Source organism: Neovison vison, chromosome 7 (genome assembly GCF_020171115.1).
Source record: "Neovison vison isolate M4711 chromosome 7, ASM_NN_V1, whole genome shotgun sequence".
Classification (NCBI taxonomy): Eukaryota; Metazoa; Chordata; class Mammalia; order Carnivora; family Mustelidae; genus Neogale; species Neogale vison.
This window is the reverse complement of record NC_058097.1, coordinates 198,059,252-198,086,830: the sequence shown is the minus strand read 5'-3', so window position 1 is coordinate 198,086,830 and position 27,579 is coordinate 198,059,252. Positions and strand designations below refer to the sequence as shown.

General features: G+C 43.1%; 2 protein-coding genes across 3 annotated transcripts in view; both read right to left on the bottom strand.

Annotated features, from left to right (window-relative positions):
• Window positions 1-111: 111 nt before the first annotated feature.
• ASRGL1 (asparaginase and isoaspartyl peptidase 1) lies at window positions 112-22,533 on the bottom strand. 2 transcript variants are annotated; one of them, XM_044259450.1, is made up of 7 exons: window positions 22,292-22,533; window positions 20,853-21,053; window positions 11,757-11,899; window positions 11,018-11,175; window positions 2,877-2,995; window positions 2,018-2,128; window positions 112-1,345 (listed from the first exon to the last, which is right to left on the bottom strand). In XM_044259450.1, exons 2-7 carry the CDS (start codon window positions 21,040-21,042, stop codon window positions 1,140-1,142), a joined length of 927 nt encoding a protein of 308 aa, XP_044115385.1. In that variant the 5' UTR covers window positions 21,043-21,053; window positions 22,292-22,533; the 3' UTR covers window positions 112-1,139. The 2 variants fall into 2 exon arrangements, with proteins under 2 accessions (XP_044115385.1, XP_044115384.1); XM_044259449.1 differs by lacking the exon at window positions 22,292-22,533 and adding an exon at window positions 22,073-22,175.
• Window positions 22,350-27,579, bottom strand: part of LOC122913691 (secretoglobin family 1D member 2-like) — a 27,712-nt gene continuing 22,482 nt past the window's right edge. Inside the window, exon 3 of the mRNA XM_044260336.1 lies at window positions 22,350-22,412. Coding sequence (XP_044116271.1) covers window positions 22,350-22,412 — 63 coding nt within the window. The remainder of the gene's footprint in view (window positions 22,413-27,579) is intronic.

The window sequence follows — 27,579 nt, the reverse complement described above, 5'->3', positions numbered from 1 at the left end:
CCTCCTCTCGAAAGTCCTCTGGAGTTAGTACGCCTGTCTGAACTGACCGAAACAACGGGAGCTTGTGGACACTCTGGTCTTTGTCAACAGTGACTCCTAACCACACTGTTATTCTTTCAAAATATATTTTATTAGTAGCACATGGAATTTAAAGTTAAGCAATTTCTTTCCAGAGAGAAGGTAAGACCTGACAGACTAAAAAACCGTCACAGCAGAAATATCATTTCCAGTGTAAAGAGAGATGGGTAGGAACAGTTTCCGCCAAGGAAATTACGTCTTCTGTCATGCTGACCATGCTGAACACGCGGTACCTGCAGTCACGTGGGGGCCCACGGCCCTGGACAGCGAGGGAATGCAGTAGGTCGAGGGGCATCCCCATGGGCTCTGGTTAGAGCAGCGGCGGAGAGAGAGCTCATGAGCCCCCTTCCTCAGCACGAGCACCAGGAGGGCCTGCAGCAGGCAGAGGCTGGTGGGAAATGCTAGGCCAGCAGACTCACCTGGGAGCCCACGAGACCTGCAGGAGCCCCGCAGAGTCTCCGTTACACCCTTCACCTCCAGACTGGGGGCTATGGGTTACCAGAGGCTACTTTTAAAGGATCTAGAAACATGTCTACATTAGTAAGTCAGAGGAGATATGAACCTTCTTAGAAAGAAAAATCAGCTTCTCCTCTCATGGGTTCTTTTCCCTGATATTCTTCTGACTTAACATGAATTCTGCAACCAAGACAGCCTTGGGAGGTGTTGGCTTCCTCCCAACTTTTGAGCCTGCCGCTTCTGTCCCTGTGGCGGGTCTTCTGATCCCACCCAGATGGAACTCCCTGCACTGAGGTGGCTGCTGTTCTGCTCAGATCATGTCGTTTCTCCTTTCTAATCTAAGATACTGGGGACAATTCATAAGAAAGACTCAGGACTTGGTCATCTGCACTGGTCTTACTTTTTGACCTTAGTGGGGCGTTTCTCTTGGCACTTCCCGATCCGCCCCTCAACCAAACACTCAGATACTCATTGATCAAGGCGACAAAACGAGTGACAGACTGCAGAATTTTCCATTTCTAGATCTAATTGATTAAGCCAAGTCTCCACACCAGGAAACCGGCCTTTCCCTCCAAGCTAGCTTCTACAATACAATCTTTGGAGCCCTAGGGCAGATCAGCGACACTGGTCTCATGGAGATCGATTCCAGAGTGCAGCTTGCCATCCTTGGCGGCCGCCCACGGCATGGAGGTGGAGGTCCACTTTACTGCCCAGTCTCCTGCTTTGCTGACCAAGATGACACCGCCTAAACCCTTCAGCTTTGACTTCATATAACCCAACGACATGTCGGCTGCCTCTTCCAAGGTCTTTCCTGAAAACAAGGAAAGGTTGAGAAACAACACGCATTGTAATGAAAGGAATCTGGTGGGAGAATCAGTTGCAGTTTGAAAACCCAAATGACTTAACAAAAGGTTTTGAGCAAATGATTTCTTTTTCTTTCTTTTTTTAAAAATAGAATTTATTTTTTAAAGATTTTTATTTATTTATTTGACAGACAGGAATCACAAGTAGGCAGAGAGGCAGGTAGAGAGAGAGAGAGGGGAAGAAGCAGGCTCCCCGCTGAGCAGAGAGCCTGATGCAGGACCCTGGGATCACGACCCGAGCCAAAGGCAGAGGCTTAACCTACTGAGCCACCCAGGTGCCCTGGGCAAATGATTTCTATTTGAATGCTTCAAAGAAGGGTCCTCACCACAGAGGCCCTCTTTGCATGGAGATGGAGCCTAGCATCAGCCTAAGTGGAGCTGCCTTCTCTTCCACACCCAGGCTCAAAGTCTCTCTACTGCCCCTGAGAAGCCCAACATGACAGCAGTCTAAGTGCACTTCTTTCCAGATCCTAACACAAGGTGGGAAGAAGTCAAAGTAGTGTTAACAACCTGAAAGGAACATCTAAAGCAAATGGGAAAGGGTTTCAGATACTTCACAGCCTATTTATAAATCGCTTCCATTCACTTGTCTTCAGACTATATGAACTTGCTCTATGTACCTTGTTCTACGTGGAAGAGAGTCAGTCTGGCCAGATTCACCTTCAGGATGCTCTCCCCGTGACCCGTTGTTGAAATGGCACCAATGTCATTGTCAGCATAACCTCCGGATCCTGCTCAAAAAAGGTGGACTGGTTCTAACTGAGCAGCAACAGTGAAGAAATTCAAACACGTATCAAATCTAATGCTACCTAAATGCTAAATCCCAGAGTGCCAAAGTATGAAGGAAGGTCAGTAGCCGTGACCTTGAGATGCAAAGGTGGAGTAGAAATGGCCAGGTAATGACCCTGAAATCAGTGGTGGTGGTGGGGGGGGAGGGGTTGGCCTGAGCACTCAGGGAGCAGCTCCTCCAGGAAGGCTCCTTCTCCTCCTCCTCAGAGCCCATTCGGCCACTCCCAGCCAGGCCACGGACCCACGCCTGGGAACTAGAGGATGTACTTCAATGTCAATGCAAACACTTCCATTTGTAGCAGCACTATGTCACTTCCATACCACTCAAATCTAGTGGTATGAAATCAACCTAAATTCTCAGCTTTTTCTCAGTGTGTTGAGTTGAGCCCATCCCTGGGCTCAAAGAGGCTTTGTCTATGTAACTCTTCCGGACTAGGACCGCAGAGCCTGAACCTGGGGCTAGAGAGAAGAAAGAGACCCTCGGGGACTGGCTAGGGGCCACCTGAGCCTCCCCACATCATCCCCAGAGCCACCAGCCTCAGAGAAGCCCTCCCCTGCTAGATACAGGTGCCCCCTCCACCCCCGCGCTCCCGGAAATGCCGGAGCGGCTGGAAGAGGCGGGGAGGGAAGAGAGGGAGACCAGTGGACAGAAGCAGAAGGGGCGGGGCAGCAGCCAGCCAGGGAGCCTACCTACGCATGGAGTGTCCCCAACCCTGCCGACCATTTTATTAACGATGCCGCCCGTGGAGGTTGCGTAGGCTACGTTTCCTTTGCAGTCCAAGGCGACGGCCCCCACTGTTCCCAAGTCTCTGCCAAGAATAAAGAAAAAAGTGACAGACTGAGACGAGACACACCATCACAAGTTAACATTGTAGCTGAATGGCCCTTAAGTTCCCACGTTAGGTGCTAAGGGCAAACAGGACACGCTTTGATTCCAACATTTACGGCTCACGTTAGCTTTTTATTCTGCAGGTCAGATAGGTTGCTAGACATCCCTTTAGATCTCAGCCTTTAGAGCACATCCCATCCCAGCACCACCGTCCTCTAGCCCTGTGACTTAATTACTAAGTTTTCTTTTCTGTGTCTCATTTTTTCCTCCTATAACACGGGGGAAAAAACAATTGAGTGCATCTCAAAAGTTGTGTGCATAAAAATCCCTTGGATCCCTGGGCCCACCCCCGAGATCCTGAATTGGTGAGTACGGGGGATCCAAGATCTTGCATTTCTCAGAGCCTCCCAGGTGATGCTGATGCTGCCTGTCACACCCCACTTTGCCTGTGTCACAGGGTTTGCTGTAAAGATGTAATACGCTACTGTTTTCCATAATGTATTATACATTTCAAGTAAAAAGAATAGGAAGAAACTGAACAACAGCTATAATACCCACCACCCAGATTCTATAATGAACTATATTCGAGGCATGTAGTAAGTGCTGGGCAGGGCAGTGAAGTGAACGGACAAAGTCCCTTCTCCTGTGCAGCTTGCATTTGGGGGCAGAGGGCAACAGGGTGATAAAAATTTTTTTATGGAACAACAGTAAAAATGATGACGACTCCAGCAGTATGGAGAGGGCTTTATGCAGGGCCTCTCTGAAGGAGGTGAGGGCAATCCCCAGGCTTGCTGGGGAGGATGCTCCTGAAGCTGGAACATGGTTGTGAAACTCATGGAATTTGGAGGTCACTGCGGTTGCAGTGAATAAAGTGAGGGACAGAGGATAGGGGGCCTCAGGGGATGGCCAGCAGCCAGACCATGGAGGCTCTGATGGGCGGGGTGACTGTACCCTGGTGACCCAGAACGGTCCTGATTTATCCCTGTGTAACAGTTCCCCCTTCACTCTCAAAGTCAAGTTCTGATCTGAACACTAAATTATAGGGTCCTCCTACACATAGGCCCTGAGTGAGATGGGAAGATGTTGCCAAACCTGAGCCGAGATGTGTCACAAGATGAGTTCAGTTTTAAAAATATCATTCTTTACCACTACACCCATCCATCAGGATGGCTAAAAACGAAGACTACCCAGTAGCAGGTGTGGGTCAGGATATGCAGAACTGGAATGCTCAGTCACTACTGCTAGAAACATAAACTGGGGCAACTCTTTGGAAAACCATCTGGCAGAATCTACCAACGCTGACTTGGCAATCACACTCCCACATTTCTGCATTCTCCCAACAGAAATGTGGAGCTCCATTCACCAAAACACATACAGCAAAATGTTCACAGCAGGACTGTTTGTAGTAACAGAAACCTGAAAGGGATGTAAATGTCTAGCAGAGGCAGAGGGGATGGGCTGAGATGTAGGCATGGAACAGAATCCTCTACGGCCATGAGCATGCGCTACTGTGGATGTGACACATGGAAGGGTCTCAGAAATGCAATGAGGAAAGAAGGCAGCAAATAAAGTACATACTATATGGTTTCACTTAAATCAAGTTCAAAAACTGGCAATGGCCGTCTACAGTGTTAGAAGCCAGGTAAGTGGCTGCCTTTAGGGCAGGACTGGGAATGGAAGGGAGCATGGCGGGGTTGGGGGGGGGGTGGGGGGTGGGGAGGGCATCGGCTGATGATCTGTTTCCCCACCTGGAGGCTGGTTATATGGGTCCACTGTGAAAAGTCATCAGAGGTGATGTAAGACTTATGCACTTCCGGAGGCAGACTGTACATGTACGAAAAGTTTCTCTTAGAATAATTACTCTGGCAATTGTGTGTGGACTGAGGGAGACCAGAGTGGAAGTAGAGACTGTCAGGAGGCTTGAAGGGTCGCTGGCCTCATTAGGGTGCCCCTGGGACACAGAGAAGTGGGCTTGGCTTAGGACACTGAAGGCAGAGCTGACCGACTCTGTGGGCGAGCTGGTTAAGAAAGAGATTAGGGATGGCTCTAAGGCTTTGGCTTCCAGAACCAAAAGGGTACAGAAACCATTCACTGAAATGCAGACTATTAGGAATAAGTTTTTTGGTGTCTGTTGGTTCACAGTGCATGGGGAGTGAGATTAGGTGGGGGAAATGCTGGGTTCAGTTGTGGACACAAGCTTGAGGTACCTATTGGGCAATCACACGGAGGGAGCAAATTGCAGCTGGGTGTGGGCTGGCATTCAGGGGGCTACAAAGAGAAATTTGGCAGTCTGCTAGGAAGAAAACAGGAACCCTGTCTTCCTGCATTCACAAAAATCAACTCCAGAGAGTTCAAGGCCTGAATGTAAAACATAAAACAGAATTCTTCAGGAAAGTCTAGGGGACTACAGATATCTCAGGGTAGGAAATACCTTTTACGTACGTTTCTAGTCCTACAAACTATACGAGAGAGGTGGGCTGCGTATTTGATTACAAAAAATTAAAAACTTGTGTATGGCAAAAATACCACAAGCAAAGCAAAAGCAAGACTAAAAATAACAGATTTGGAATTTTTTTTTTTTTTAAACAGAGTAGACAGCCTTAAGACGGAGAAGAAGGGACCTAACAGTGAAAGAGAAAAAAATGATCATAGGATAAAAATAGGCAAATCCATAGAAACAAATGGCCCACCAACAAATGCCAAAAGCTCACACGTGTTGATAGGGGATACAACTTAAAGTGACAGTGTTACCCTCCTCATGCGGGGGACACCCCGAGACTCTGCTGGTGGCAGGCCCACCCCTAACATTCGTAAGGTGTGGAGGCATGACTACAAGATACAAACGGTAGCCATTACACCATCTGTTCACTTTTTAGAAGTTGTAGATATGTTCTTTTATCTTAGTGTGGTGCATATGTCTTCAAAAATATTGTAAAGCCATGGTTTTTACAAGACCAAAAGTGGACAAACTACCAATAATGACTTAATGTAATTATTATTGTGCCCATCTGGGTCTTTTGTTGATCAGCTCTTGATGGCTGGATGAGTGGGACACACACACACACACACACCCCCTATAAATTATTAAGTGTTTACTCCATGAGGTTGATTTTCCTGCTTTCATTTCAGGAAGCAGTAAGTTCTTATAATCGTATGTCTGTACAACATGCATTCTCTTGACAAACTGCCACATAAGACAGATCTTTTTTGAGTCTGTGTAGTTCTTAGCAGGTTTTTAATTTGGAGAAGCTTCCCTCTGCTGAGGCAGCAGCAACTGGAATGCGCAACAAAATTCTTAATGCAATCCTTAGATTTGGAAAGGAACTCCTGATTTGAACATTACCAGCTCAAATGCTACCAGGCATGCAGGATACATTTCTGTAACAGAAGACACTATTTCATAATTTGATCATACATGTCACGATCGCTCCCCGTAGTCATTTATACCGTCTCTTCAGGAGCGTCTAGATCCATGCAGCTCTTTCACATTTCACTGCCAGTGTATTATAAAGAAGACTGAAAGCAGCAGCTGTCTTGTTTTTGGCCACGTCTCTCTTCAAATGGCAGTACGCTCTGATACACAACAGACAGAAGGACAGCCTCTATGGGAGCTGATTTGGGGATTATTTGTACATGAATCTTCTCCTTCAAGGTAGGCAAGAATTTTTGTTGACTTCTTTCAGGTTCCTTTTATTTCACGGAATACTATTCTTCTTCTCTTTTTAGAGAGAGTGCAGAGTGCGCAAGTGGCTGGGAGGCACAGAGGGAGAGGGAAAGAGAATCCCAATCAGGCGCTACATCAAGCCTGGGGCTTGATCTCATGGCCCTGAATCATGACCTGAGCTGAAATGAAGAGTTGGACACTCTTAAGTAACAGACTGAGCCACCCAGGAGCCCCTGTAATGTTATTCTTCTTGCATATTTTCCATGCAGTGTGATTTTGTTTTTCTCTAAACTTATTTTAATAATATATATTCAATATATATTCAATAATATATTTATGATATGTTTTCAAACTTTTTAAAAGTGAAATAGCCAAAAAGGTTTTTAAAGCTTTAATTAAGCTTATCAATAGAAATTAAGAGTTCATATTCATTGACTGTAGGTAGCATTAAAATTAATTTCACTAAGTCCATAATTTACTCTTTGAGAATCTTCTGTGGTTTCATGGAATTTTAAAATCTAAATTCAATGTGATTACTTTAACAGAACTGAGTTGGTCATTGCCACCATCTGTCAGAGATTTGTTCCAAAGTCAGATAGGAGTTTGAGCACGCCGTTCCATTTTGGGCCTGTCTAGAGAATCCCGCGTTGGACCTTCTCCTGTCCACCACGTCGGCGCTGGCGCACACTAGGGGCACACCTCCTAGAAGTAGTTTCGAACTGTGAGCCTACACATCACATCGAAGACTTCTGGGCTCTTGGCTAAACTTCATGTTTATATATCTTTTATTTACCAACCATGTTCACTCCATTATCACAGGCTTGCCTTTGACAGTCTTTTACTTTTTTAAAGCTTTATTTTAGAGAACGTGTGCATGTGCAGATGGGTAAAGGGGAGAGGCAGAGGGAGGATCTTAAGCAGACTCTGCACTGAGTGTGGAGCCTGACGTGGGGCTTGATCTCACAGCCCTGAGATCATGACCTGTGTCAAAATCAAGAGTTGGTCACTTAACCGACTGAGTTACCCAGGTGCCACATGGCCTTTGATGGTCTTTTAAACTGATGCCTAAGATGAAAAGTTCTCCCCACTTCTTCTCTAAATCCAAAATGTCTACTTCCAAAAAGCCGGTGAGTTAGACTTGTTTTTCTTCTAGGGGTGGTACAGCAATACATAGAATAAATGTTAGTTGCTTGACATGTCTTCTGACCATGGTACCTTCTAGTTGAACTGAATATTTTGTTAAAGACATTTTAGGTATTTGATTTCCTCTCTCGCTTATCACCCACTAAATTAATGTCTGAATTCTCTATCCTAGATAGCGATCGTTGGTTTTATCATTTTTTGTCTTAATTACATGTATTATTGAATTCTGAAATAATTTTTATTAAGCCTAGAAATGTCCCATTGTGTTTTGTAAACACAGTGTTGATGACGGAGTGCCATGGCTAAATATTGGGCACACTGAATTATTCTTTTAAGAACATTACATCCCTGTTTCAGATGGTCTTTTTCTTTTTCCTCTATCCTACTGCCCAATCCTACTGCCTACACATGTCCTTTTGCTGTGTGATTCTTTGTGATGAGCAATTTGCTCTTCCTGCAGTAAAGGATGAAAAACCGCTGGGATTTCATTGGAACTGTACAAACTGAGGATGTGGCAAGAATAATGTTCTTAATAATTTCCACTGTTCCAAAAGGTAATTAAATCTTCACTGGACCAAGAATCTGGAATGTCCTGCTTGTGAACATTAGGTGGACCATCCTGAAAGACGCCTCTTTACTACGTTCCTTTTCAAAATGAATGTGGACTGTATCCTGGAAAATTATTTTCCTTTTTACCTCTCAATTTTTTGTTTTCTTTTGTTCACTTTTGTATTCTTTTTCTTTTTTTTAAAGATTTATTTATTTATTTATTTGACAGAAAGAGATCACAAGTAGGCAGAGAGGCAGGCAGAGAGAGAGGAAGGGAAGCAGGCTCCCTGCTGAGCAGAGAGCCCATGTATTCTTTTTCTATCAAAATCTTGACTTAACATGCATTTTCAATAATCTAGGGATTAAAAAGATGTAATTGTCTTGAAAGTGTACAAAATTAGGATTATTTTCATCAAAAATGAACAGCATATGTAACTGAGTAAATACAAATGAACTGCAGATATAACTTCAAAAAGTTAGGCTTTTTCCTAAAATATACCGAATTACCTATTAATAGTACAGGTAAAACATGAATTATAATTAGTGAATATAACATTTTAAAATTCCTTAAAAGCTAAAAATTTTAACATATTTTTACAAATATAATCATAGCTAACATACAATGTCCATTTAGTTGCCAACATAGAGCAGGTTTTTTCTAGATCTTCAGGCAAGTTCTGTCGAGACCCACACTGTCCAATGTGGCCGGCATGAGCTACCCGCACCACTGGCCACTGGAAGTGTGGGCAGCCCCCAGGGTGAGGTGGGGAGGTGTGCTGTAAGCCTACCACATGGGTCAGATTTCTGAAGATTTAGTGTGAAAGAAGACTGTAAAATATCTCAAATAATTTCTTATATTGATTACATGCTGAAATGAAAATATTTTGGTTATATTGGGTTAAATATATTAATTTCATCTGTGTATTTTTTGTTTGTTTGTTTTGTTTTTTTGTTAGAGACAGAGAGAGTGTGAGGTGGGGTGGGGAGGATCAGTGGGAGAGAATCTCAAGCAGACCAGCACTGAGTGTGGAGCCTGATGTGGGGCTTGATCTCATGACCCTGGGATCATGACCTGAGCCAAAATCAAGAGTCAGATGTTTAACTGACCGAGCCACCCAGGTGCCCCATACCTGTTTCTTTTTACTTTTTTATTGTGGCCACTAGAAATATTTTAAATTGCAAATGCATTTTGTCTTCCTGTTGGACAGTGCTGGTCTAGTCCTACACATTTACATATTTTAGACTCATGGGCATTCGTCCTCATATGCAAGTCTTGCAGATATTGTACTAATCCACGAATCCCACCAGAACCATAGCATAGAACATGTAAGGAGGCAAGAAAATGGATACTTGGCACTACTGGGAAACAATTACTTTGTTATATAAGAATTTATTTGACAAGTTATTCATTTGTCTTGTCTTTTCCTCTTGCCTAAGTCCTTCTGCTGTTCAATTCCTCCCCCCACTCCGAAGCAGTGTCCATTTCTGGTATCAGCAGTGGCACAATCCATAAATCTTTAGATTTAGGTGGCCTTCACTTCCAAGACATAGAGCAAGAGATGCAGAGAAGCATTTCCCTGGGGGCTGAGTGGTATTAATCACAAGAGTGGATGATGAGGGTTAAGGGTCATGTTATGCCACTGCTGAGTGACAGAGGTGCCCCAGGTGTCGTAATAAGCCAACTGTTTTGTGTATTTGTGATGGGGGTGGTGTTCCTCTAAAGCGCAGGACCCAGGACGGGGTCCCTCTCGCTTATATCTAAGGGGAATACTGGCTGGTAGAGATGTGAGCTGTTGCAGAATTTCTGGAAAGTGATGTGGTAACATCTGGTAAAACACCCAAGAACCATCGATAAAGCAGCCCCATTCCTGTGACTCTAAGCCTACACACTTGGTAAGGTTATCAAAAGCTACCAGTACATGACTGATTTTGTAAAATGGATTCTTAACCTGGGGACACATCAGAACTACCTGGGAAACTTTCTCCTGATACATCTGCCTGGCCTCTTCACCTCAAATCTATTAAATTAAATTCTTCAGGGAAGAGGACCAGGCATGTATATTTTGAAAAAGCTCCCTAGGTAATATTAAAGTATACTGCCGGTTCAAAATGACAGATCTTAGAAGGAGTGTGCAGAGTTAATAATTATATCCCACTATAAACTCCTAGCCCATATTCCAATTTTATTTTTCAAATTTTGCTTTGAATAATGGGGCTTTTATTTTGGGCTTCTGAAATCTGTAACACAGAAAACCGTAATTCAATGATTAATTCAAACTTCTAGGAACTGTACGGATTTCTCTGCACTAGGGAAGCATGCTCAAGTAACTTCAGAGGGTTCACGAGATCCCAGACAGCTTGTTTTGTCTGCTTATGGTACAAACTAATCAAGAGGCATCGGCAGTTAATCCCGTAACATAAGGCACTCTACTATTGGCCGAATCTGAGTTGTTATTATAGGACCAATAAATGAGGTTAAATGTAAGAATCAAAAGAGCAGTCTTTCCATGATACAGTGTCAATTGCTCTGTACAAAAACAGAAACTACCAAGTGATTCCTGACTTATCTACGAAATGTAGATAATCAGATACTTGTCTGATACACCTGAGTAAGTCCGCAAACTGCGAGCCATAGGTGACACTTACTGTTGGAAGCCTAGCTTCAGAGCACCTTTCTCATTTTTCTCTTTTTCTAGACGTTTTATGTTTCTCTCTGTCACCAGCTGCTCTTTAGGAATCGTGGGAACTCCCATGGCTGCTGCAAATTTTGCTGCGCCCTGGTCAGTCAGAAAGCAGTGAGTTGTCTTGAGCCAGAAAGAAACAGAAACATGGTTAGTTTTTTGAAATAGTTAAAATCTTTTTAACCGTTCCAACTGTGTGGATATAATTACTTCTCTCTGGGTACAAAGCCTCAAAGATGCAAATTACACTGGCTTGCTTTTCTGAATGTTGAACAGGGCCTGGCACTCTTGAGACCTTGTATTTTTAAAAAACTCCCAAAGTGATGGAATGGTACTAGAAAGGTATTCATGTATGATCTTAAGTTTAGAGAACATAATTCATCTTTATTTTACACAAGCTATTAAATAGTTGGTCTGTTCAGTTTGTATCTTTTATGTCATACGTGTTGAAAAAGACTTAAAAAAATACAGGAAGACAACGTGAAAACAAAGTAATTGTTGGACAAGGGGTTACTAGTCAAATTCCACTAGTCAACAGCGCCGAGTCTTGGCTTATTTGAGAAATTTAAATAACATTGCTTCTGTTCTTTTATATGGTTTTAGGAGGACAGTGCTCACAAGTATTTCCCTACAGTTAGACAACTTTTAGTTGCTAAAGTACATCGGTAATAATTTCTTACGAAGAGGATGCTTTCGTCACATACCTTTTCCATAACAAGCCGTGCAAGTTTAATGGGATTTGCTATACAGCGGACTGCAGACACAGCTCCTGCAGACAGGTCTTTTCCACTCATGATACTGGCATCCATTTCAATGTCACCATTTACATTCAAGACAGATCCACAACCTAAAACCAAAGAGAAATTGAAAAGCAAGAATTCAGAACTTAGAAATGGCTCCCAAGTTTCCTTTAAGCCACTGACTTTAATTCATCCTCTACTCCATTGCCAGACAAATAGGTTTGGAAACACACATCTAGTGCTTGCTTTGGCAGCACGTATACTAAAATTGGAAACACACATCTAGCTCGGCACCCCATGACCTACAAAATATAAAATATGAAGCCCTTCTCAATCTGGCTTATGATCTCCTTTACCAGCTGTATCCCCCTTCCTTGGCTGCATTTTACTGAGATACTAGGTTTCCATGAAAGCACCATGAGTTCTCATTGCTCAGTGCCCTTGTGCATGCTGCTCTCTTTACCACCAGCATCTTTCCTCCAACTGCTTTTGCCCAGATAATGGCTGTAAGGCTAGCTACGCTTAACCTCTTTGTGCCTGTTTCCTCATCTGTAAAATGGGATAAGAACAAAGCTCAAGAATATTTAAAGGATTATAAAACTGCTCAGTACCTAATAAGGTAAAATTCACAATGTTTGGCATGCAATAAGAAATTTCCAGGCACACAAAAAAGCAAGAAAATATGACCCATAACGAGAAGGGGGGAAAAAACCTTAATAGTAACAGATCATAAATGACATAATAGATAATGTATAATAGATAATTATCTATTAGATATCTATTAGATAATAGATATCTAATAGATAATTATCTATTAGATAATAGATAATTCCTTAATAGTAACAGATCATAAATGACATAATGATAGAAAGTAGACAAGGATGTTAATAAAATAGCTGTTATAACTATATTCTGTATGTACCAGAACATGCAGGAAAATATAAAAAGGACCCAAACAGAACTTCTAGAGATGAAAAAAAAAATCTGAAGTGGAAAATACACTGGATGGGATTAAAACAAGGTTAGACACTGTAGCAGGAAAGACTAATGAACACGATGACACAGCAATAGAAACCACCCAAAATGAAAAATAAAAAAAGATTAAAAAACCTCAAATTAACAGAGGACCATTGAGCTCAGGGACAATTTCAAGCAACCCAATCTATGTGTAATTAGAATCTCTAAAAGGAGAGGTGAGACAGAGGGGCAACAAAATATTTAAAGAAAAACCAAGAAAAAATTTTCACATTTGATTAAAACTACAAATTCACAGATCTGAGAAGCTCAGTAAACTCCAAGCAAAAGATACATGAAGAAAATTACATGCAAGGACATCTTGATCCAACAGCTTGGTGCTAATGAGACAGAAAATCTTAAAAGATTTTCAGAGAAGCATTAGGAAGAGAGGAAAATAAATGAGAATGAAAATATGTTTCTTGTCAGAAATGATGCAGCCTGGAAGATAGTGGAGCAATGTCTTTAAAGCCCTGAAATTAAAAACAACAATGACAACGCACACACACACAAGCACAAAAGCCTGTCAAGTTGGAAGTTCAATAACCAGTGAAAGTATCTTTCAAAAACTGAAAACAAAGACTTTGTCAGTTACATAAAAGCTGAAAGAAATGGCCAATAGCAGATGTGCATTACAAAAATTGTACAGGAAGTCTCTCAGGAAGAAGGAAAAGGACAGTGGACAGCAATCATAAGCCACACAAAGGAAGGAAAAGCACAGGAAATGGCTGGTAAATGGATAAGCAGAAACATTTTTTCCCTTTATTTTAACAATATCTTTAAAATATAAATGTTTAGAGGTGCCTGGATGGTTCAGTTGGCTAAGCGTCCAACTCTTGATTTCAGCTCAGGTCATGATCTCAGGGTTGTGAGTTCAAACCCCACGTAGGGCTCTACACTCGGCAAGGTCTGCTTAAGATTCTTGCCTTTTCCCTCTCCCTTTGCCCTTCCCCTCTACTCATGCTCAATCTCTCTCTCTCAAAAAAAATATGTATGTATATGTGTGTGTATATCTATATCTCTATATAAAACTATTTAAGGTAAAAATAATAGCAACATATTGGGCAATTTATAACATACACAGAAGTGAAATTTATGACAGCAATAGCACAAAGGCAAGGAAAGGGGAAACACATATGCCATTACAAGGTTCTGACATTATGTATGAAGTACAACTTGAAGGTAAACTGTTACAAGTGAGAGATGTATACTATAAACTCTAAAATAACCCTAAAAAAAGAAGTCTACTATTACGCCAACAAAAGAGGTAAGACAGAATCATAAATAACACTCAACTCAAAAGATGACAGAAAAAGAGAAAAAAGGAACAATGAATGGATTGGACAAATATAAGACAAATAGCAAGATGACAGATTAATACTTGACCATATCAATAATCACCTTAAATGAAAATGGCATAAACATCCCAATAAAAAGCAGAGATGGTCAGACTGTATAAAAAGGTAGGCTACAACTATGTGCTACCTAAAAGAAATCCACTTTAAACATAAAGATATAGATAGGTTAAAAATAAAAGGATGGAAAAAGTTATACCATGCTAAAATGAATTAAATGAAAGCTGGAGAAGCTATATTAACATCCAGCAAAGTAGACTTCAGAACAAGGAATGTTAAATAATAATGACACTTTGAACTGATAAAGGGGTCAGTTCACACAAAGACAGCAGCCTATGTACCTAACAACAACTTCTAAATATATGAAGCAAAACGGATAGAAGTCAAAGGAGAAATAGAGAAATCCACAATTAAAGTGAAAGACTTCAACACTCCTCTCTCAGAAATCAACAGAAATAGACAGAAAATGAAGGGATAGAAGATCTGAACAACACTATCAACTAACTTGACCTTACTGAGATTTACAGAATCTTCCATACAACTATAGCAGAGTATATATTCTTTTTAAATGCAAGTAGGATATATACTAAGAGAGACTATATTCTGGGTCAAAACTCAAACCTTACAAAGTTCAAAAGAATGTAAATAACACAGAGTATGTCCTTTGATTGTTAACAGAATTAAAATAAAAATCAGACAGATATTTGGCAAATCCACAAATATTTGGACATTATCCCACTTTTAAATAACCCACTGTTCAATGCAGAAGTCACAAATGAAATTATAACATGTTCTGAACAGAATGAAAATGAGAAGACAACATGTGAAAACTTATAGGATATAATCAAAGCAGGGCTTAGAGGAAAATTTAAAGTATTAAATGCTTGTATTAGAAAAGACTGGTCTCGGGACACCTGGGTGGCTCAGTTGGTTGGGCGGCTGCCTTCGGCTCAGGTCATGATCCCGGCGTCCTGGGATCGAGTCCCACATGGGGCTCCTTGCTCGGCAGGGAGCCTGCTTCTCCCTCTGCCTCTGCCTGCCATTCTGTCTGCCTGTGCTCGCTCTCCCCACCCCCTCTCTCTGATAAATAAATAAAATCTTTAAAAAAAAAAAGACTGGTCTCAAATTAATGATCTAAAAATAATAGTAAATTATTCCTAAAGTAAGTTGAAGAAAGGAAATAATACAGATAAATCAACGAAATTCAGAAAAGAAAAATAGTAAAAGAAAAAAACAATAAAAAAATCCACAAAACCCTCCAAAAACCAAAAGCTACTGTTTTTCTGAAAACCAAAAACCAAAAAACCCCAAAAACCAAACTTGATAAACTCTAGCTAGACCAACCAAGAAAGAAAGACAAAAATTCAAATATCAAGAATGAAAGATGGGACCTCTCTCGAGACCTTACAGACATCAAAAACAAACAAACAAACAAACAAAAAACTACATTGTAAATAACTCTTACGCCAATTAATTCAACATCTTTTCTTTTTTTTTTAAAGATTTATTTTAGGGGCACTTGGGTTGCTCAGTTGGCTAAGTGGCTGCCTTCAGCTCAGGTCACAATCTCATGGTGCAGAGATGGAGCCCCACGTCAGGCTCCCGGCTGGGTGAGGAGTCAGTTTCTCCCTTCCTCTCCTGCTCCCCCTGCTTGTGCTCTTTCTCTTGCACACTCTCTCTTATTCTCAAATCAATAAATAAAATCTTTAAAAAACAAGACTAATTTATTTTAGAGAGAGAACTCATGTGCACGAGAGAGCACATGCAAGGCGGGGAGAGGCAGAGGGAGAGGGAGAGAGAAACACAAGCAGACTCTGTGCTAAGTAAGCATGGAGCCTGAAGTGGGGCTCGATCTCATGACCCTCAGCCAAAACCAAGGATTAGATGCCCAACCGACCATACCATCCAGGTGCCCCTATAAATGTAACATCTTAAAAAAAAAAAGGACTTTATTAATTACTTAATTTACAGCCAGTAGGTCAGAAGCACAAGGAACAACCTAGATTCACAGTTGGCATCTGAAGTGGAGGGTAGTCTTGTGGGACTGAGCCCTTCACCTTTAAGATTTTATTTATTTATTTATTTGAGAGAGAGAGAGAGAGAGAGAGCGCACGGGCACATAAGTCAGGGAAGGGGAGGGACAGAGGAAGAAGCAGACTCCCTGCTGAGCGGGGAGCCTGATGCCAGACCTGATCCCCTCACCCAGGAATCATGACCTGAGCTGACATTTAAGCAATTGAGCCACTGAGGCCCCCTCACCTGTGGAATCTGATGTTACCTCCAGGGGGACAGTGTCAGAAATGAGCTAAATTATAGAATACTCAGCTGGTGTAGGAAAAGTGCTTGGTGTGGGAAAACCTACCCATGCACTGGAATTGGGTTCAGAATCTTCAGACAAAGGCAATCCAGGGGAGCAAAGGTAAGTCTTTACAACAATAGTTCTGGAACAATTGGACATCCATAGGCAAAAAAACCAAATCTAAACCCAGATCAGACCCTCTTCATAGAATTAACTCAAAATGGAACACACACCTAAATGTAAAATGTGAAATTATAAAACTCCTAGAAGATAACATAGGAGAAAATCCAGATGACCTTGGGTTGGCTTTTAAGATACGACACCAAAGGCATGATCCGTGAAAGAAAAAAATTGTTACGCTAGACGTCATTAAAACAAAAAATTTCTGCCATATGAAAGACACTGTCAAGAGAATGCGAAGACAAGCCAGAGACTAGGAAAAGCATTCTTAAAAGACACACCTGATAGAGGACTATTATTTAAAATACACAAAGAATTCTTATAACTCAACAATAAGAAAACAAAAAATCTGATTAAAAAATGAGATAAAGAAGGAAAAACAAAAAACAAAAAATAACAACAAAATGAGACAAAGACCTGAACAGACACCTTACCAAAGAAGATCTACAGATGGCAAGTATGAAAAAGATCAATTGTACTTTTTTTTTTTTGAAGATTTTATTTATTTATTTGACAGAGAGAGATCACAAGCAGGCAGAGAGGCAGGCAGAGAGAGAGGAGGAAGCAGGCTCCCTGCTGAGCAGAGAGCCTGATGCGGGGCTCGATCCCAGCACCCCGAGATCATGACCTGAGCCGAAGGCAGCGGCTTAACCCACTGAGCCACCCAGGTGCCCCCAATTGTACTTTCATACTAGTGACAATCGTAAAAAGTAACATTTACAATAGTACCAAAAGACATGAAATAACTAAGTATAAATCTAACAAAATATTTATAAGATATGCATGCTAAAAACCACAAAACACGCATGAGAGAGATCAAAGATTTAGACAAATGCAAGTATATACCATGCTTTGGAAGTACTGGATTGAAAGGCTCAGTACTGCTCAGATTTCAATTCGCCCAAACTGATCTATAGAGTTAATACAATCCTAGTCAAAATCCTAGCGGGACTTTTTTTGGTAGAAACTGACATGCTGATTCTCAAATTGGTGGGAAAGACAAAGGGACTAGGATAGCCGAAACAATTACCCACATATGCACCAAGAGTTGCAGGACTCTTACTACCTGATTTTAAGACTTAATATAAAACTACAGTCATCCAGTGTGGTATTGGTGAAAGGTTACACTCATAGGCGAATGGATTAGAGTCCAGAAATAGACCCATATATACAAAGTCAAGTGATTTCTCACAAAGGTGGAAAGGCATTCCATGAAGAAAGAATTGCTTTTTCAATAATTGGTGCTGGAAAAATTATGCAAAAACAACCTTGATAAATACCTCACATCATATACAAAAAATTATTAAAAATGGATCAGAGATGTAAATACAAAAACCGAAACTATAAAATTTCTAGAAAACACATAAAAGAAAACATATGTGACCCTGCCTTAGGCAGAGATATATATAGATATAGATATCTATATATATTTAAAAGATTTCATTTATTTGAGAGAGAGAGAAAAAGAGAGAGAGAGTGAAAGAGAGAGACAGAGAGTATGAGCAGAGGCAGAAGCAGATTCCCCATTGAGCAAGGAGCCCAACTTGGGGCTCAATTCCAGTATATCAGTCGAAGGCAGATGTTTACATCATTGAGCCACTCAGCATAGACAGATAGGTCTTAAGGTATGACACAAAAAGCACAGTCCATTATAAAATTGGACTCCTACAAAGTTAAGAACTTCTGTTCATTGAAAGACACCCTTAAGAGAAAGAAAAGACAAGCCACAGACCGAAAGAAATTATTTGCAAATCACATATCTGATTAAAAGGCCAACATCTAGAATTTATGAAGAATTCTTAAAACTCAGTAATAAATAAAAAACACAATACAGAAATTGACAAAATACTTGAAAAGATATTACAATAAACATTTGCTGTTAGGGAAATGCAAATTAACACTAGAACGAGATCCCACCACACAGCTGTTAGAATGGCTAAAACACAAATACTGACAACAGCAAGAGCTGGTGAGGATGTGGAGAAACTAGAGCTTTCATACACTGCTGGTGGGAAGGGAAAGTGGGAGTCACTGTGGAAGACAGTTTGGCAGTTTCAAATAAAGTGATATACACACCTGCCCTACAACCAGCAATCCCACACCTTTGTATTCACCCAAGAGAAAGAAAAACTTATGTTCACACAAAAACCTGTATGCAATTGTTTCTAGTGATCTGTAATGGCCCCCAACTGGCCATGTCTTCTGGTTGGTGAATGACCGAGAATTAGTATATTCATACAATGGAATGCTACTTAACAGTAGGAACGGATGGACTATTTTTTTTTTTTTTAGATTTTTGTTATTTATTTGACAGACAGAGATCACAAGTAAGGCAGAGAGGCAGGCAGAGAGAGAAGAAGGGAAGCAGGCTCCCTGCGGAGCAGAGAGCCCGAGGCGGGGCTCGATCCCAGGACCCTGGGATCATGACCTGAGCCGAAGGCAGAGGCTTTAACCCACTGAGCCACCCAGGCACCCCACGGATGGACTATTAATACTTGTGTCAACATGGGTGGCCCTCCAACGCATTATGCTAAATGAGGAATCCAGAAAAGCTACAGATTGTACGATTCTACTCTCTTCTCCCTCAATGTGCTGCATAGCAGACACCTGGAACAGAAGAAGTGGGTCACTTAGAAGGCAGGCTCTGGTATAGAGCAAAGATGAGAACTAGCCACTCCAGTTCTGAATCGATACTCCCCAGGTCATGCAAATGACTGATCCCAGTAGTTTAGAGAGTGGCAGACCAGAAGACCTGTTCCAAATCAAAGTCCTTTGGGAATAAGTGGGTGTTTGCCAGCCAGAGGGTCCCAACTGTTAATGGCATGTCCTTGAACAAGACTCCCTTGAAACAGCAGGCCCCTCCCTCTGCTGGCAACAGGGGAGGCAGTTCACAGTGGTGGGGGGGCATCTAGTAAATTCCAACTCAACCAACATAGCCATAACAACGCACTTATGCCTTATTCTATGGTCAGGCTGACTATGAAATCTTGCATAAGTGTTAAAGAGTGCTTAGCAGACGTGAGGGGCTGGAACAAATACTCAGTATTTCATGACTAATTGGTTCAGATGTCCTGAAATTCTTTTCTCTGACAGATGTTGGGTGGGTGGTATCATCCCAATCTTTTTTTTTTTTAAAAAAGATTTTATTTATTTATTTGACAGAGAGAGATCACAAGTAGGCAGAGAGGCAGGCAGAGAGAGAGAGAGGAGGAAGCAGGCTCCCTGCTGAGCAGACAGCCCGATGCGGGACTCGATCCCAGGACCCTGAGATCATGACCTGAGCCGAAGGCAGCGACTTAACCCACTGAGGCAGGCACCCCCAAGCAGTATTTTAATCCCTAGATTTTAGGTTCTCTATTTTAAGATCAATGAGCATAAGAATTATACCTAACTCATAATGCAGATTAAATGAGTTAATCATGCAAATTTCTCAGACCATTGGCTGATACATAGTAGATACTTGTAGTAATTATGATGATTACTAAAAAGGGATCAACTTAGAGAAGAAGCCAAACAGAGAAGATTACACTCTGCATGATTCCATTTATATGGAATTCTGGAGAAGGCAAATTAATCTATAATGACAGAAGAGCAGTGGATAACTGGTAGTGGGGATGAGGGCAGATTAAATGCAAAGCGGCATGAAGGAAATTCTGGGTTATGATGGTAATGCTTTATTTTTATTTTTTTAAAAGGATTTTATTTATTTATTTGACAGAGAGAGAGAAAAAGCGAGAGCGCACAGGCGGGGGAGCAGCAGGCAGAGGGAGAGGGAGAAGCACTGGCTCCCGGGATGCGGGGTTCCTGGGGCCATGATCTGAGCGGAAGGCAGACACCTGACCGACTGAGCCACCCAGGTGCCCTGATGGCAATGTTTTAAATCTTGTGGTGTGGTTACACAGGTGTATATATTTTTCAAAACTTAATATGGGTATGCTATATAGTATAGAGTCTATTCCCACACCTCATGAAAAGATCTACTAAAAAACCATCTCAGTATGTGAATTCTCTGAAGCAAGTTAAAAAAAGTGAACTGATGGATTTAAAAATTCTTAAAGCAACTTGGTCAACAGGTAAAAAGAGAAAAATTAAATATTCTAGCACATTTTACCAAAAAGCTTACTAGATTCATTGGCACTTTAGATTCCATTTATTTCGGGGAATAAGCTTAACCTCATTTGGCATCAGTTACTAACTGCACCGCAAACATACCTGCGTTGAACTCAGGATGATCTTCCAGGAACGCCACAGCTCCTTCCACAGCGTCAACTGCGCTCCCTCCCTCCGTCAGGATTTTGTAACCCACCTCTGCGGCTTTGATGATGCCCTGGCGCACCCGCTCTTTCCGTTCCTTAGAGATACTGCTGGCTCCGCCACCGTGGACCACGATGACGGGATTCATGTCGACGGATCCTAGGGATCAGGAAGATGGAAGTGTCACTTCGAACAGGTCCAAGAAAACTACCCTGGGCATAATCTCCTGGAGGAGATCCCACCGGAGACTAGGTCCAGTTTCTACCCCGGGAGGGAGGCAAGGTTTACAGCAACAAAAATTTTCCTGAGACCGAGGGCCTGGGGTTGGAGGACAGAGACAGAGCTTGAGCCCTACTCCTGGGCTCTTTCTGGTCTTGGGTATCCCCTAGGACGATGGCCCCTTTTCCAAGCCTGTAAGTCCTGGATATCTGAAGGCAGGTACCACACTGACTAGGCAACCAAGAGCCCTGGGATTGGTCTGGAGTCTGGACCATGTAGGGATAGTCAGGGACACAGGTGGAGCCTCTGGGAAGGACACCAGGCTGCTGAGGGCCATGCCCCTTCAAAGCAAAGTTACTAAATCCTCTAAAGCCAGATCTCGAAGGACCTCAGAAGCCATTCTGGGGGTGTCAGAGTTTAGGGATGGGAGACAGCTGGGAATCATGAACGCCAGGCAAGGAAGAAGAGTCTGAGGGTCTGAGGGTAACCACCAATTCCAAACTCCTCATCACGACCTCAGCGGGAGGAAACGCTGGCTTAGGGATTATTCCTGGTGGGGAAAGACAAGCCTTATCCAATAGGCCCCTAACAGGCCTGGAGGGCTGCAGAGCCAGGGGAAGGTGCTCTGGTGTGAACTGCCCATACACTTGCCAGTGACACTCAGTATCCAACTCCCTGGGATCGTCCAGTCCAGGCCGTGTGGGAACATACTGGGCCATGCACACGGATTTCTGGGGGATACCCCGAGTTGTAGAGGTCCAGGTTCCCCTCTCCGGCCCCCCAATAAATGATGTGCCACATCTCAACTGGAATCCCTTAGCCTTGACATTCTCAGGCAGTGCCAGTTCGTCGGCGGCCCCCCACCCCCACCCCCAGCCCCCACCCCATCCTGGACCCCCGCCACCGGGCAGGGTGCTTCCCGGTCTCCGGCGGCTGTTCCGGCTGGACCCTCGACTTACTGAGGACGCCGCGGGAGGCAGACGCTGGGGATTCAGGCTGGGCCGAGCCGCCCGGCCGGCCTCCGAGCCTGCGCGGTTCAGCGCCTGGGCGAGCCTGTGCGGGAAACCGCTGGGCTCGCAACCGCTCCGCGGACAACGGCTCCGCGCTTGCGCACGAGGGCGGGGCCGGCGCGCAGCTCAGTTACCGTAAAGTCCCGGCCGCCGAGCAACACCTCTTACCCGCGTCTCAGCTTCGGGCTTGACCCCAGCAGGCTGTCTCCCTGTGCCGCTCCTCCACTCACCCGAGCTTCTTGGCGGAAGGGGGAACTTCCTCTTCCTCTTTATGAAGCTGGGGTGTTGGCTTTGGGGGCGAAATGCGTGATGTGCCAAGGTTTTGTAACTGAAAATTTGAGACTGGGTGCCTGGGTGGCTCAGTCGTTGAATCCCAGGGTTCTGGGATTGAGCCTCGAATATGGCTCCCTGCTCAGCGGGAGGCCTGCTTCTCCCTCTCCCACTCCCCTTGCTTGTGTTCCCGCTTTCCCTGTGTCTCTTCCTGTCGAATAAATAAATCTTAAAAAAAAAAAAAAAAAAGGCAATGCTGTGCGCACTGATATACTTCCTCTGCTCGAAATATTTCTCATTCTTGTAATTGTTTAAATTCAAATCTTTCCCTTTTAATCGTCTTTTCCCTTAACCTTTTGTAAAGAACAGAAAGATAAACTTTAATTGGTCTGGTTCTTCAGAGCCGGGAGTGCTCTGAAGGATCTGAAACCCTAGGCTACTCCCTCCTCTGAGTTTCCAGGATCCCACCTCTAAATTCTTTAAACCACGTGTGCCCTTAGTTTTTGTTGTTGTTGTTGATACATTTTTTTCAACCAGCCCTAGAGAGTTGCCTTAAGACTCTGACCCCCTTGATGACTTGAACCAATCACCTGTATCTGAATAACCCCCACTCCCATTGTCATGGTGTCCTTCCAATGGGAGGAGTTTAATTTCTATCCAGTAAAACAACTATCTGATACTAGATTAGTGGCCTGAACCAAAGGATACATTATTCTAATATGCAAAGTAGCCTTTTGAATTATAATTTTATTTTCATTAGTAATTTGCTTTAAACTTTTAATTGGTTGGATGAGCCAATGTCAAAAATAAGTTTTCACTGTGTCCAACAAATAGCATCACACAGCCTCCCCAATTTAAGACACTGATAATGCAGGACCTGATTCTGAGAGCAGACTCTTAGTTAAGAGCTGGAGACAAAGGTGGTGATAAAAAGATGACACATTCGAAGTCTGACTGCGGCTTTTTAAAAAAATTAAATTAGCCAACATATAGTACACCAAAAACGATGTAGTATTCAATGACTCATTAGTTGCATATAACAACCAGTGCTCATCACATCACATGCCCCCCTCCCTTTTGGTTTTTCTTTTCTTTTTTTTTAAGGTTTATTTTATTTTTTCAGTGTTCCAAGATTCATTGTTTATGCATGCCCTCCTTAATGTCTATCACCTAGGTTCCCCATCCTTCCACCCACCTCTCCTTCCACAACCCTCAGTTTGTTTCCCGGAGTCAAGATTGTCTCCTGGTTTGCTCCCTCTCTGTGGCTTTTAACACTCTCCTCGTCAACCTCTGCCCCAGGGTAACCATAACTTCATTGTAATATATTTATATGGTGGTTTCAACCCTCCCACCCCTCATTCCCACACTCCCTGGAGGAAGATGGCCATGACAATCTGGCAAGAGCCTGATAGGGCCCCAAACTCTCCCTCCCAACCAGTAGGAGTGCCCTAGGTGATTGGAAACAACCTCTGTGGGAGATTACCCTAGCCACGACTCATTGCTTCTGCAAACATAAAAAGAAGAGACATTCTCTAACCATAGAGCAATTGCCAAATCTGGTTCTGCCCACTCTCCCTTCTTCTTCTTCTTCTTTTTTTAAATTTATTTGACAGGCAGAGATCACAAGTAGGCAGAGAGGCAGGCAGAGGGTGGGGGAAGCAGGGTCCCTGCAGAGCAGAGAGTCCGATATGGGGCTCGATCCCAGGACCCTGAGATCATGACCCGAGCATAAAGCAGAGGCTTAACCCACTGAGCCACTCAGGCACCCCCCACTCTCCCTTCTTGAGAGTGTACTGTGCTTAATAAACTGCTTGGTGCTGGCTACTTTCCTTCTATCTTTATTCCAGTATGGATCCTCACATAAATCTTTCCTGGGGAATCCAAGAACAGAGACCTCTGTCCACACAACACATACTCTTCCACCCATAACAACTTCTTCCTGAAAGACTGAATTCAAAAGGGCAATGGCCAGACCTTATACAAAAATAGAACTCTGAACCACAACTTCTGCAGCAACCAGTCCAGAAAAAACCATGTTAGTTGCACAGATTAAATGAGAAAATGTGTGCAAAGTCCTTAGCATTAACTTGGTGCATAGTAAGTGCATAATACAGGGTTGATGTTGTTTATGCTATTATTATTTTTAATATATTTATTGTTCACTTACCTCCACTGCCCCAGAGAAGGAGAATAACTAGCTCCCTCTCTTTCATCATTAGGAATTTCTTAGTGAAAAAGTTTGAAAGTCACCGTACAGGAAATGAATGCACAAGGGAGAGACTCAATGACAGGAAGGGAGGAAACTTCAGGTGTGCTCTGACTGGAACTTACCGGTGTGGGAAAGCTGGGGGCTGGCTGACCAGAAGAGGACATCCTATGTCATCGGTTAGGGATACATTTGGTCTTCTCTGGTTGGTCCCAAGTTGGAAGTTGGGACAGTTGTTGGTGAGGCTAGCATTTATTGATCAAATCCTGGCCCTTTCCATCTCCTTTTTTTCCTGGCCGTTTTCCATCCCCTCAATCCATAACCATAGGCATGGACACAAAAACCCAACCTGGTCAATCACGTTATTCCATTTGTTTGGCAACAGCAGTTGGCTAGAAAGTAACTGTGTGATCCAAGCAGGGTCAATTATATAACTACTCTAGAATTGAAGTTTGGACACAAAAAGAAAGAAGTTTTTTCTCCTGCAGTAGCTAATTAGAGAGACTGTTGATTCGGGGCTGTTGGTGGTTATTTTTCCCACGCGGAGAGTCTGTTTATGGAATGAAGCTGTGTAATAAAGGATTAATTTTACCTGAAGAAGGATCTGGCCTTTGCCCTTTGCTTCTGGGAGCACTGGCATATCCTATCTGATAATGGTGTCTTTGTTTATCTGGGGGACTCGGGCCACAACAACTGGTCTAACAATGTGATTTTAGAAGGAAATTTGGATGCAAAGAGGGAGAAAACCATGTGGAGGTGGAGGTTGGAGTGATGCATTTACAAGCCAAGAAACCCAAGGGTTATCAGCAATGTCCAAAAACTAGGAGGAGGCAAGAGAGGGTCCTCCCCTAGAGTCTTCAGAGAGAACCTGGCTCTACCAACATCTTGATTTTGGACTTCTAGTCTCCAGAAGTAGGAGGGACTATCTTTCTATTGATTTAAGCTGACTGAGTTGTGACACTTTGCCTCAGCAGCCCTAGGACACTAATACAACCACCTAGCTCTCACCTGATTGTGCACTCTTGGGATCCAGGTGCGCTCCTTGTCAGTACAGGGCTGGGAGATCTTATAGAAGCTTCTCATGTTGCCTTTCCAGGAGTCATGAACTGCCATACTGCAATGTTTTACTTCTGTTGGAAGCTCATCTCATGAAGCTTTGAATCCAGAGACAAAACAAGCATTAGGCATTGCACAGAGAGAACCACATTTCCCTGCTGCCTTTTCTTAGAGTCTAGACCATGGAGATAGGGTCTGGATGGTATCAGCAACTAAAATTGTTTTATTTACTTTCGACCACTCTGGCTAACATAGCCCCACACCTGGCGAATATTATTTATGAAATTTCCCTTAGATAACTACAGAGGCTTTTTCACTGGACTATTGTACACAAAAGGCATTCTAGAAACATTTTCTTACCTCTTATTCATGTAGTTGAATCAGTGTATCATATGCTGTGGCTTATCTGCAACGACTTTGAATCCCAGCCAACATTCCCTTATGGCTGGCATACCTCTTGGGGGCCCAGTTTGATAGCTCAAATCAGGGCACATAGATAATTTCAGCATCAGCCTAAGGCCAAGACCACAGAAAGGAAGATGACTGCTTGACGGACCCTGCTTTTCCCTCCTGTGCCCTAGTTGTCACTGTATGTTTTCAATTCACCACCAAAGAGTGAACCCAGGAAACCCTAAGGCACCCCACGCTCAGCTCCAAAAAAGGCAGAAGCCCAGGACAGAACTCAATCTCTCTCTCCCAGTTACTTCCAAGTGCGACCCCTGCATGCAGTATTCCTCCCAGGACTTGTGAGTAATCAACCTTGTTTTTTGAAGCTCCCGTACGGTTGTTGCTGAGCTGCTGCTTGCAGTCATAACAAGAACCTCAGGCTTGGTCTAGCCACCACGTAAGCTCCAGTTGGAATGTGTCTGTGGGGGATCAATACAGGTGGTACAGGCTCAGGGAGTCCCCAAGGCATTGCTAGCTGATACCATCACTATTGATAAGGTCAGACAAACACAAAGCTGGAGGACCAGAAAGGACTCACCGAGGGCATAACGCTTCAGCCCAGCTCTGAGGGAGGTGAGGGAGAGAGGGTGAGGTGTCTAGGAATGAGCATTCTTGGTGGAAGGACTCTCCAGAGTCTGGTCAGACAGTTCTCTTCGTTTTTATATAAACATGTGTTGTCCTCGATTATTCTAGAGAACACATTCCCGAAAATAGCACATTTAGGTTCTGTTGACCAACATATGGAACAACCATCACAAGGCCCTGGAGGGTAACTGACTGTTCTCTTTTTAACCTTCCATTTACTCCTCACTCTTATGTAATCTGGCTTCCAGGCATGTGCTGTGGCAACATTTAAGACTGAAGTAAATATGTAAAACCGGCTGTCTTCTATTGAGACTAGGAAAAATCTAAAAATGCTATTCTTCTCTCCGAGAAAGAGACATTTGAGTAAAGACCAAAGAAGGGAGAGGAATTGAAGAGAAAGAAAAATAGGCTTTTAAAAAAGATTTTATTGATTTATTTGAACACACACACACACACACAGAGATCGCAAGTAGGCAGAGAGGCAGGCAGAGAGAGAGGGGAAGCAGGCTCCCTGCGGAGCAGAGAGCCCGATGTGGGGCTCGATCCCAGGACCCTGGGATCATGACCTGAGCTGAAGGCAGAGGCTTTAACCCACTGAGCCACCCAGGTGCCCCAGAAAAACAGGATTTAAGAATTGCTGCACACAATAGGGCACCTGGGTGGCTCAGTCGGCTAAGCATCCAGCTCTTGGTTTTTGCTCAGGTCATAATCTCAGGGTTGTGAGACTGAGTCCCGTATTGGGCTCTACGTTGGGCTCCCTGCTGGGGATGGAGCCCGGTTAGGATTCTCTCTCTCCCTCTCCCTTTGCCCCTCCCCTGCCTCTTTCTCTCTCTCTCTCTCTCTCTCAAAAAAAAAAAAAAAAAAAAAAAGAGAGAATTGCTGCACACAATGT